Genomic DNA, 13,016 nt, shown 5'->3' with positions numbered 1-13,016 from the left:
TTTTTTACTCTCTTAAATACAATTGTATCGCCTAGACTATCACTTGCTCTTTCTTATTTTCATATTCTTATTTTGGTTTCTATACTTTTTTTAATGTTTTTTTAAATAATTATTAAGTTTATGTTTTCACTTAATATCCTTCCTCTATAATTTTTTATTTTGTTTATTTAGCCTTTTAGAATTAAGGGGTTTTTTTATAGTTTTTTATTTAGCCTTTTAGAATTAAGGGGTTTTTTTATAGTTTTTTTTTCATGTTTTACATAGATGAACTTAATTTTAAAAAATAAATTAATTTAATGTGCGAGCTTACATTATATTTTATTCAAGCCTTATATTTTATTCTATTTTTTTAATCAGCATCTATTTTTATTATTTAATTAAATAAAAAATATATTTTAATAAACAAATTGGATAAACACATTATAGAATCAAATATCTTACGCGCAAGCTTTTAGATAGTTGATAAAGCCAGCGTCACTTTCTTTTCATTTATTTACACATTTGATCAACTTATATTTAATTAGATAGTTGTATAAGCTTTTAGATTTACACTTAAGAAAAAAATATGTTTAAAACCCGTTGATAAAGCCAGCGTCACTTTCTTTTCTTTTTTCTTTTAAAAAAAAAACCCTTCAACCTATGACGCAGAGCTGCATCAAAAAGCTATAGGAAGAACTAAGACGATGAAACTTTTAGTAGCTAATTAAGATGTTACTGTAAGTAAACAAAAACCACATGTAACTAGAGTGAATCAGGATAAATAGTACTTGATAAATAAAGGAAAAGGTAAGTACTGGTAGGTGGTAGATTACACCGGTCGGAGAGCAGATTCTGTGAATCATCAGTCCAATACATCTACGACCACCTTCAAGTCATAATAATGTACAGAAGCAGGCGGTTTGTATCAAGTCATTCCAAAGGGTTAACAAATTGATATCCATGGATCATTTATACTTCAGCTCTTGCTGTCTGTCTGGCCATCTGTCAACAGCAATCAGTTCACGTTAAAAACTCCACAAAGCACATGACAAAAAAGAGTTCTGCATGGAAGACTCATCAAGTTAAAAACAATCTTGGCCTAAAACTGAAGTTTCCCTCAAATTTGAGAGATGTGAATTTTATAGCATTTTCTTCAAACAAGAACTTTCATTCTGTGTGAATGTAATGATCACAAGAGATTTTTACCCGCTGGACTCACCGTCCCATTCAGCATTCAAGAAACCAGCCTCGTTTGCCAGACACTAGTAGTCACAAATTTGGCTTTGGTTGGTTGGCATAGAAATCACTTGATGCAATCCAAGAGCAGGGATTATTTTCAATATACTTGTAAGACTTGTATTGTTATTTGAAAATAGTCTATCCTCCTTGCATTGCATCATATCACGACAAATAGCAATCAGGCAGCAGCTCATGTATATGAGGCATTGATCGTATCAGGATCATACAAGATTGAATTTGGAAGCAATTGTCAATATAGCGAAGGCATTTCATCAAGTGGGTGATTTGAAATGCAATTCCAAGAGAAAAAAAAATTGCAGATTTAAGTTTGCATACATTGGGATGAGGACAGAGGTACTGTTTTTTCAACAAAGTCTGAATCAACTAACTCATTTATCTTGACGGTTGGTGAATAGAAACCCTAACACAACACTCAACACAAAATGTTTGTAGACTCCTAATACAACAGACAAGCTGAAGATGATCGTAACAAAAATTTATTTTATTTTTTCTCATAAAAGAAAATAAAATTGTAATAATCTAAGTAAATCAGAGCTCATATTTTCACAAACCATAGCTTACTATTTTATAGCAAAAAGACTGACAACAGTTAAAAAGGCACTAGTAAATTAGTAATTGCTTATTTTAAGTGAGATTCTAAACATCTCCATCCTGTCAGATTTCAGTACCAAATAAGAAAGTCATTTTGGTTTGATTTGTTGCATAAATTCTTAAAATTTTGAATGAGGTTTTGTCTTTATCAAATATATGCGCAGTACAGGTCAGAAACAATTATAAGTTCCAACCCCTAAACCCTTCAGCCAACTCAACGACAAATGGTTTTCAATTTTCTAATTGTAACCCACTCTAGAAATATAATGTGACAAGCCAGGGAAGGATTCAGCTTTGCCAACCTTTATAGGATATAAAATTAAATGCTTCCTAGATTTCATACCTCAGTTTAGCAGCCAAGTCGTAGAGTCCTCTCCCGGGGTAGACTTCTCTTTTGAAAATTCTGTATCAGAGTTTGGTGCATCAGAGACCATATCATCATTCAAATTCAGGGTTGGGGCCACTGATGGTACTGCATTTTGAGGAGCCTGTAGAAAATCCAGGGAAAAAAAATGATGGTGAATTCACTTTCAGACTAGCGAACATGAAGAATTGGTTATGCATTTGACATTTGAATGAATGTCATGATAATGTATGTCTGGACAATCTCATGATAAAAATTGGTATACAAGTGAAAGCTCTTTGAAGCTCCAGGAGCACAAGGAGATGCATGATTAAACCAGACATCCCATGATTTTTAGCTAACAGAGCTGGCTGTTACAATGCATATGAGAATGGTTTTAAATAACTGTTATTTAACAGTATCGGAGGACCCAATACTGTTATTCAGTATTGTGGTGCCATTAACAGTGTTCATAACAATAATATATGCCATTATATAGCATTATTGGCTGTTATTGAGAATATAACAGTGCACACAAACACATAGATATGTGTGCGTGTATTTACATTAAGCAAATTATCAATAAAACATTTCATTAATGTAAAGAGTCCAACCTTGTTAACAAGTCATATTAAATAAGAAAAACAAGCAACGAATATTATTCCACACTTCATTCACAATCGCTCCATCAATCTTGTGCAATGTTTATCACCAAAAAAAAAAAACTCTCTGCAAATTCAATACAGGGCACCATGCTTGAACCTATGCAATTCTGAGCATAGCATTTGAAGCAGGCACTAGCCTAAAAAGAACAAAACTAAGAGTACTCAATGAACAGGCAGGATACTGAACAAAGAAAAAAGGCAAATAGGTCTCAACCTCGCGGGACTGATGAACATTTGAAGAAGCCAGATTCTTCAAATCAGGGACAGCAGCACCTTCTGTCATGGGTTCCTGTGCTGTGGACTCCTTCTCATGAGCATTGTCTGGCTGCATGTTTTCTACTGCATCCTGCTTGAGGGTTTTAGAAGTTTTTGGTTTGCTGTTGTAGTCACCATTCAACACCACACCAATTTCTGCACTTGCCCTTTTCCTGATATGGGCATGTAGCGAAAATAAGAACAAGTTTCATGGGATATGCAGTGATAGCAATAACTGCCAATTAAGCAAATACAAAAACAACATATTCTCACCTGCTGTTATTGTGGTCAACTATCTGGGGAGAACTTGGCTTGTTGGAAAATAATATTCCACGTAAAGGCTTTCCATCTACAGTGGTCTCGATGGTATATCCATGTGGAAGGCTTTCAGTAACTTTGGCTTGAAATGTCTTCTTCCCTTGATGAAGTTGTCTTTGATTCAATGGGAAATTTTCTCTGCCTGCAAGTAAAAGCACAAATTTGTTAAGTATTCAACTTGCATGCCCTTTTAAAGAACATTTCATACCATGATCATTAACATCATCATGAAACCTTGGCCACACTGGCCCAAGTGCTAGTCTTATCATGTTACCATCAAGGTAAGTCATAATTGGCTTCTCTTTGTTTTCAGCTGATATAACATCATTATTGAGGTCTTAAACAACATACTGTCACGCTAACAAAAAGAATTAGTAACCAGGAAAAGGTTCACACCTGATTTGCATGCTTAAAGAAGTTAAATCACAAACAAAATGACTCAAAAAGCATCAGTATACTGATCGCCAGGAAAGTAAATAATAAAGTTGCAATAAAGGGAATCATGCAGAAATATAAATGTTGGAAATTGAAAGCATTTATAAATTTCAATGCACAAATTCCTTTTTGCCACTGTTGGAATATTATGTGGTAATTCTGGAAACCACTATCTAGAACTTTTCAAGATCCAGGAAAGATGCCATAGATTTTTTCCATAATTTAACAATGCAGTATTGCGCAGATTATTCTTGAAAGTTTAGCAACTCTGGAAAATTACAGGATATAAACTTCTCACCTTTTTCCCTAACCTTTCACGCAAATTAAAATTCATTTCAGATCTACAACTAGCTTGCAAAAGCTCCCCTTTTCTTAAGCATATTAAGTGTACAATCCCAAACAAATTTCAATCAGCCTGAACATTTTTGTTGATGCCAAAAGACTCCAATCTCAGAAAGGAGACTTCAACTCGGGTCATGTAACTGCAGCCTGATTGTTTTGTTGATGCCAAAAGACTATCTGATCCCAGAAAACACAATGGCATTCAGGGACCTTATATGCTTGTAGCTGTCCAAAAATGTCACTAACTTGTTCTGAATAATCCCTGCCATCAAATGCTTTTGACTTGTACACAGTTTAACCCCAATCAATAACATGCCCTAAACCTTTCTTCACTGCAAGAAGACAAAGTCATCAGAATTCCTTGATTACCAGCCAAGCAACAGTAGACATTCTTTATCTGTACAATACCAAACCTTAGGTTGACTATATCTCAACTACCTTCCAAATCAAGACAAATAAACTCGTTCTTCATTCTCATTTGGCCACAGGGGGTGAGAGCTACAGGTTAGAAATTGTCCTAGCCTCCTAGGGCAATGGCATTATAACTGATTTCACTTTCATAAAACTCTTCCTTGCCAATACCATGAATCTTAAAGCATTATAACCCCTCTTAAGTGCTTAAAGTTTAGCCCACCATGAACATACTACTTAAACAGTCAGTGCAGCCCAATACACAATGATAAGAAAAAATGTATCACGTCTTATTACAGAACAATAGTCTCTGAGTAACTGGGCATGCTTCCACACTAGGCAATGGATACGACAAATGGTTATGATGACTGGGAGAAAGACCAAAAGGATGTAAAGTAAAAAATTATCTCAATCCAACTGTGCACATCTTAATAAAGCAAGACTACCAGGAGGGATAAAAACTAAAAAGTTCAACCATATTCTTATCCTCTGTTTAAATAGCATAAAAGTTGCATTTTCCATTGGAACTAGAAAATCACAATGAGCCCTTCGTCGTGGTCCATCCCCAAATTGATAAGAGCATATTTCATAACTTACATTTCCTGCAGGAAGATTATTTCATCTTATCCCCAACCACTTTCACATAAAAAGAAACAGAATCTTGTTATCCCCAGTTGTGCTTTTGAGCTTGTCCCCACTCCATTTCACAAAAGAAAAGGAAACATATCATCCATTTGATGGTGAATAAATCCTCAATTGTGCTTTTGGACATTATGCCAGTAGTAAATATGGATAGAAGAAATTGCACATTCTGACCCAACAAAGAACATCCACTGAACTTATAGGACATTAAGACATTGCATTCCAAGGAACAATATAGAATATTTTCCACATATGCAGATAGATGCCTAGAAGACCACTAATTCCAGATAGAGAATTTATCATTTGACCGAAGAAAAAACAAGCCTACCCTAGTAGTAAATTTGGATAAAAGAAATTGCACATTCTTACCCAACAAAGAACATCCACTGAACATATAGGGCATTAAGACATTGCATTGCAAGGAACAATACAGAATATTTCCCGCATAAGCAGATAGATGCCTAGAAGACCACTAATTCCAGATAGAGAATTTACCATTTTCCTGAAGAAAAAACTGCCACTGAAAGATGTTTTGACAAGCTTCCAAACCAAAAGCTACTCGTACAAAAACTCATTGTAGACTGATATAAACTCATTGTAGATTGATAGAAACAAATCTATTTGTGATATGAAATAATTTTCAAATGAGTGACACTACCAAGGCACTCTCAAGTCAATATTTAGTGATATTGCAAAAGGCAACCTCAATTCTCCCTGGTTCAGATATGAAAAACTACCGGATTGATTTCATGAAAGGTAACTGTGATGAAAAATACAAAGGGAGCAAATAATCCACTTCTTACCTGGTTGGGCATAACTCGGCAAGGTGTGGTGAATGTCAGCATTTGTGTCAATTTGGACTAAAACTTTATCACGCACAGAAGAATTAAGATTTTGTTCTTGGCATTTTAGTTTCAATTGCTTCTTCAGAGATAACTTTTCTAGACGCCATTCATCTTGCACTCTTGTATGTCCTGCAATGAAAAAAATGGATGAAATTACCAAAATAAACAGTGATCTAGACAAATATAAGGGTTTGCAGAGTAAGAAAATTGCAACTCAAAAGCATGCAAGAAATTTTAGTTAAGAAAACATTTAAAACTGTACCAAACCTGTGTGTAAGTAGTACATGTCTTCCAGCGCCTCAAGACTCTTATTGCAGCCACCAATGAAGACAAGCACACCATCCTTCAGTGGATCCAAGCAGTCCCCAGCCACGGAGAATCTTGCAGAAGGTCCATCTCCAGTTGTCATCACCTTAGTCCAAACACCAGTTTCTGCCCCGATAACAAATGTGGATGTTTAGAACTACAAATAAAGATAACCATAACAAGTTTATGTATAATCTGCTCACACTTTCAAAGCCGCAGGACAGACAAGTAAATTATTGAAAATTGGGTGGATTTACAGGGAGAGGGGAGTACATTTTCCTATGCAACTAAAATTTTATCAGCAATAGCATGATACTTACCTACATCAAGCATATAAAAACCATCACATAGATTTTGTGCATCTGTAAATCCACCAAAACAAATAAATTCTTGCCAAAAGCAACAATGGAATGACCAGCTCGAGGTGGCAACTGCCCCGATAACAAATGTGGATGTTTAGAACTACTAGTAACAATAACTATAACAAGTTGATGTATAATACACTCGGACTTTCAAAGCTACAGAAAAGACAAGAAAATTATTGAAAATTTGGTGGATTTACAGGGAGAGGGGAGTGCATTTTCCTATGCAACTAAAATTTTATCAACAATAGCATGATACTTACCAACATCAAGCATATAAAAATCATCATATAGATTTTGGGCATCTGTGAATCCACCAAAAACAAATAAATTCTTGCCAAAAGCAACAGTGGAATGACCAGCTCGAGGTGGCAACTTCTGACCCAATGTGTTCAGCTCCTTCCAAACAAGAGTTTCTAACAAAACACAAGAAAGCTAAAGATTAGGCAACACATTCTTGCATGAATTAACATTTCAAATTATAATTGAAATTAATCATGTGCATGTGTTTGAAAGCAAATACATGACAAATACACACACACAGGCACATGTTGTGTAAGTGCATGCAAATGTATAATATGTAAAATAATGAGCAAAACCTGTATCTAGGATGTGGACATCTGACAAATAATAATCATGCCCATCTTCACCACCAATCACAATGATTTTGTCCCTCCAAGATGAGCAAGTATGGCTATCACGGGCAGAAGGTGGAGTGCCTGTTGTTATTGCTTGTTTCCATACAAAAGTCTCTACAAAAGTAGAACATGAATGACATAATGTCTTCAACGCGCCGCAGAGCATAACAAATTGCAAGAAAATGATAATTGACTAAAATAGTGGAAGACTTGTCCACTTTCAAAGGCCAACCCCAAAGAGTCTATGAAAAGTTAACACATTAGAAAAATTGATTCAGCCCCCCTTAACCCCGCATCCACAACCCCCACCAAGTTTGCACGCGCACACACAAAAAAAAAAATCCTTTAGCCTAGTTAACCTAGGGTGCTAATTGCAAGAAATTGATAATCAACTAGAATAATGGAAAATTTGTCCACTTTCAAAGACCATCCCAAAGAGTCTATGAAAAGTTAACACATATTAGGAAAACCAATTCAGCCCCCCTTAACCCCACATCCACAACCCCCACCACGTGCATACACAAAAAACCCTTTAGCCCAGTTAGCCCAGGTATACCATAGGAAATTGATATATGCATAAATTGTAAACTAAACTGGAGCATGATCATAACCAATACTTGCTGATGGAGGAAGGTACCTGTATTCAAGATGTAAAGATCCTCATAATAGACTTCGTGATAATTATCTGAAGATTTCCCACATCCACCATATATAAAAAGTCGTTTACCAACTAGGGCAGCACCATGACCCTCCCGTGCCTCTGGCCCATCACCTCTCACATTTGGAGTTATCCAAGTATGAGATGCTATAATATGATAACCAATGAAGGAAGTGTAAGTCATATGATTCAATACAAACCAACATAAACATACATGTTAAATCTCATTTCTTAGATACTCTTTCATGATCAGTCTATTTCAGCATACAAAATATTGCTTTCTGACACTTAAGCTATGTAAATCAATGGCCACGTAAAAGACTAGGGCATGACATACAAGGAAAATCAAATGGAAAAGAAATTAAGGACAGGATCACTCACAAGTATCTAAGATAAGAAATTAAGGACAGGATCACTCACAAGTATCTAAGATATGCAGATCATTGAGAGGGTTCTTCCCATCAGTACCTCCAAACACATACAGATTGTCACCAACAGTTGTACAAGTGTGGCTATCTCTCGGAACTGGTGGCGTGCCATTTAACACTGGCTGGCTCCAGGTCTGGTTAACTACAAGTCAACAACCCAAAATCAGAGCATAAAAACATTTAGAGGAAACGAAACTGCAGATGAAAATTCAATAACTCAGAAGGCAACCCATAAATGAATCTCATGTGAAGAAAACATTGAAAAAATTATCCTGAAGGAAACCACGAGCACCCCAGCAAGAGAAGATGAAATCTCACAAGTAGCAAAAGCAACTTGCACTATAGAGTACGATATGATCAAATCCCTAGATAGAAACATGGTCCCATATCACATTGACTCTAAAATAGGACTTAATCAACTTTCAAGTAATTTCAAACACCAAACAAGTCTAGCAACATTCCAATAAAAAAGCAAATCAACAAGTTACAGGGAAAAAAAGAGTGAAATAACTCCAATAATCGCACTTCCTCTAAGCACCAAACATTAACTGACAAAATTAATGCCAAAAAACACAAAAATAATTCCACAAAATCCCCCCCAAAAAAATTTAATGACTTCTCATTATAACAAAAATAAAAAGGAAAGGAAAAAAATCGAACTTTATAGAAGCACCAAACAAAACCACCCAAAATTGCAAAAGACTATAAACGAAAGACGCCCAACAATTAAAGACAACAGAAGTAGAAGAAGTGATGACCCACCAGTATCAAAGACATGAACTTGGTTGGTCTGGCAGTTATCTTTGCCATAGCCACCAAAAACATATAGAAATCTTCCTCCTTTAATTGAATTACAAGTGTGTCCCCACCTCTTCCCTGGCCCATTTAACTCTTCTATTTGAACTCCTTGCTGCTGCTGCTGCTGCACCCTTTCCCATCTCATTTTTCTTTTCGTTTTTTTTCAGGGAAAATTTTCCCTTCGTGAGGAAAGTGTGGGAAAATTAAAATATAAAGATGAGGTTATTATGTCTCCCACCACAGAGAATGAAAATCAAAATGTATAAAAATAAAAGGAGTAGGGATAATTAGCACTGTAGATTATATCAGAGTTTGTTGTTGTTTTATTTTTAGTTTTCATGCAGAACACAGCCTAAGGGTGTCTCTATTTTTCCAAGAACAATATAAAAATGCATTATTTTTACAAATTAGAGAAAAGAAAAGGACTTTTTCATTTTCCCTTATAAAGCTTGGGCTGGAAAACATCCAAAAAGATGTTCCCAAATTTTTCCACCCGCTGTGCATAATGGAAAAGGTGCTTCTCCATCTATTCTCCAGGTAAATGATTGTTGTTTACAATAATAACCTTGTTATTTTCTTATAATGACATTTGTATTTTACGCGCACACACACATCTTATCCCTTCCCTAAAACCCTCGTCATCTTGTCATTATCATGAGTATTGTTAGGAGTGTATAATTATTGTTTTTAAAAATATTTTTTATTTAAAAATATATTAAAATATATTTTTTAATAAACTTTAAAAATTATTTTTAACATTAATATATTAAAATAATTTAAAATTAATTTGAAGTAAAAAAATATAAAAAATTAATTTTTTTAAACACTATATATATGCTTTAACAGCTCCATGAATTTCTCACACTTTGTGAATAAAGTTCCAATCTTTTTTTACAGCTCAACCTTTTGTATTAGCTTATGTTAATCTTTGTGTTTTTTTTAATCTGGGTTTTGATTTGTTTTGGGTTCTACGCCGGATTTATTATATCTTCACCATCTCATACTTCTATTAAGGTAAAAGTAATTGATTTATTTTTTAGTCTTTATCTGTTATATCTTTTCTATCTCAAACTTCAATCTTCTCTCCAATTAAGGTGTTCGCATGCTCTGCAGATTATAATATGAAAATCAAACAACAATAATAAGTTGATGTAGTTAATTATTTTATTTAATAAATAGTTTAAAAAATATATGAATAGTACGTTGTTTACCAAGCTTGCTGATAAAATGCAAACATAATTATTTTCAAAAATTAGTCCAACACCACCACCTAGCATTAAACCACCACGTAGCATTGAAAACATGTTAGTTTAAAAAATATAGCAAATCCCCAGCAGCTGTATGTGGGAATGGCATTGAAATTCCTAATAAACATTAAATAAGGCAAAAGAACATATTTTCATGTAAGGTTAGTAAATAATACATTACCAAACAAATAAAGTATATATACTATAACATGTCTATAAATAAATTAAAATCATCATAATAATTAACATAATTATAATAAATAATTAACATATTTAAATCATAATTAATTTTGTATCTCCATAAAACCTTCTCGTCACCATCATCTAGTAGTGTCAAAAATATCTCCTCATTCGACTTAAAATATATGCTACTCCTTTTAATTTAGAAGAAAGGGGTGTTAATCCAAATGTTAGCTCATATAACACAATTCTATTACGAACACTAAAAGATGTGATTGTCATTCTATTAATAAACAATCCAAGCAAAATCGTTATGTCCTGTAATGTTAGTGTCATCTCTTCATGTCTAAGATGGAACATGTGTATCCTACATCTTTATCACTCAATCAATACATAGATCAAGTCACGATTAAGCTTGATGTGGTAAAAACAATTGGCATATAAAAAACCCAGCCTATACTACATATAGTTAGACTCATTTATATAGTCAAATCCATCCATATGCATGCCAACAAATAATAGTCTCATTGTATATAACAATTTAAATTATAATTATTTAAAATATAACATTTAATGATAATTAAATTAAACATAAATTAAAAATATATTAAAGTTGAATATTCTTACAATGCCATCAAATATGTCCTTCAAACATTGTCGATCCTACAATCACAAGGTATAAGTATTAATGGGTTCGGTAGGCATATACCGACTCATGCTCAACATACTCATGTTTAATATGAATATCATTGGCATGATCTTTATGCTCATAGTAATGCTCAACTTGATCATCATTCAAATATGGACGCTCAACATGAATAGACATTTTACCACCTTGAGTGCATGACATCCTTTGTAATAATATATATAATTGATGTAAAATTATATAAGTTTAATATGCTTAAAAAATATTGTAATATATCATAACATGACCTAACAAATTGTTATACATACATTGTCGATCATAACATGTTTTTCTATTATATCATGTGTCATTGCATATGCTACACCTATAATATATATGACCTTCTTATACATCCATCTTGTTATGGTAGCTGGGTCTTTAAATTTATAATTGAAGTTGCTAACAAAATATTTGGCACAATACTAATGGCATCCTAAAAGTTAATGTCAAATTTTTGCTACTTCATTTTTTATGCCTACATATATATTTGATATTATACATATATCGATTCTACCATCAGTAACGTATCTTTGTAAGTAAAGCAAAAATCATCTCCAATTGTCACTATTTTTTCATCAATAGTTATAAAAGCTAACGATAATATCTCATTATTTGCATAAAAAGCAATTGCAATCAATAATTACCCATCATATTACCCACATAAATATGTCCAATCAATATTGACAAATGATCTATAGTACTTGAAACCTTTAACACAAGATCTAAGTGACTAAAAAAACTCTTCAAAAAGCCACTTAACTATCATTAAGATCTCTTTTTTGTCTCCAATCAACAACCATTCCAGGATTTGATTATTTTATTACCAATAACAACCTAAGCAATTTCTCAAAAGACTTCTTATATGAATCAAAAAGATACTCAATCACCTTTTGTTTTGCAACTCATGCTTTGTTATCTGATATTTTATACTTGTAATTCAATTTTATTTCATCTTGTATGCTTCAATCGTCATTGAAAGAATATTCATTACAAGGATTGATATAGCACTAGCAATAAATTTTGAATTAAGTTGATGGTGGTCTTTTTAGATAAATATCGAAATATATGTGTGATTCTTTTAATTTTTCTATCTCAGATGATTTCAACCTCTTATGAAATTCCCCATATAAATAACACTCGTATTATAGCGCTTGCACACATTGTAATTGAACAAATATTGAATTCGATTGTTGGACTCGATACTTAACTAAGTGTGCAATATGCCACCACTTAATAATATTAACCAATTTATTTTTACTACTAAGTGTTTCACCAAGCTCCAAATTAGACCCTCTTGGCATATGTTTATAACTAAGTATCCAATCATGTGAAACAAAAAAACTAGACCCCAAAACATCTTTAAATTCAGGAACATGATAATAATCTCATCCTCAATATTATTATCATTATCAACATCATCATCAACATCATTTTCATTGTCACTAGGCTTAAAATAGTCAAATATATGTTAATCAACAAAAAACTTATTAAACATAATATCATTTACCTTTACAACAAATTATCCAACAATAAGCTATTTTCACCTATATCAATTGAATTTCAAGAACCAAGAGAAATTAGGACACACAAAGATTTTGGTGGACTGCTCACATACAATATCTTCATGT

At 33.4% G+C, this 13,016-nt stretch overlaps 1 protein-coding gene across 2 annotated transcripts; it reads right to left on the bottom strand.

Moving 5' to 3' along the window:
- Positions 1 to 742: 742 nt before the first annotated feature.
- LOC105114552 (kelch domain-containing protein 3-like) lies at positions 743 to 9,758 on the bottom strand. 2 transcript variants are annotated; one of them, XR_840159.1, is made up of 12 exons: positions 9,241 to 9,758; positions 8,471 to 8,620; positions 8,030 to 8,197; positions 7,354 to 7,506; positions 7,018 to 7,170; positions 6,354 to 6,518; positions 6,045 to 6,215; positions 3,367 to 3,553; positions 3,053 to 3,266; positions 2,174 to 2,318; positions 1,186 to 1,285; positions 743 to 981 (listed from the first exon to the last, which is right to left on the bottom strand). XR_840159.1 is itself a non-coding variant. In XM_011011126.1 (11 exons), the coding sequence occupies exons 1-10, from the start codon at positions 9,419 to 9,421 to the stop codon at positions 2,175 to 2,177; spliced, it is 1,686 nt and encodes a 561-aa protein (XP_011009428.1). In that variant the 5' UTR covers positions 9,422 to 9,758; the 3' UTR covers positions 743 to 981; position 2,174. The 2 variants fall into 2 exon arrangements, 1 of the variants encoding a protein (XP_011009428.1); XM_011011126.1 differs by lacking the exon at positions 1,186 to 1,285.
- Positions 9,759 to 13,016: the final 3,258 nt, after the last annotated feature.

Source organism: Populus euphratica, unplaced genomic scaffold (assembly GCF_000495115.2).
Source record: "Populus euphratica unplaced genomic scaffold, PopEup_1.0 scaffold537.1, whole genome shotgun sequence".
NCBI classification, from domain to species: Eukaryota; Viridiplantae; Streptophyta; class Magnoliopsida; order Malpighiales; family Salicaceae; genus Populus; species Populus euphratica.
This window is presented reverse-complemented; position numbering and strand designations above follow the sequence as displayed.

What these genes read in the sequence shown, in the direction of transcription:
- LOC105114552 (XM_011011126.1), bottom strand. Translation starts at nt 9,421, where the DNA reads ATGAGATGGGAAAGGGTGCAGCAGCAGCAGCAGCAAGGAGTTCAAATA. An exon ending in CATGTACTACTTACACACAG is followed by an intron (nt 6,216 to 6,353) that starts GTTTGGTACAGT and finishes TTTTCATTGCAG; the next exon opens with GACATACAAGAGTGCAAGAT. An exon ending in GCCGAGTTATGCCCAACCAG is followed by an intron (nt 3,554 to 6,044) that starts GTAAGAAGTGGA and finishes TTTTACTTGCAG; the next exon opens with GCAGAGAAAATTTCCCATTG.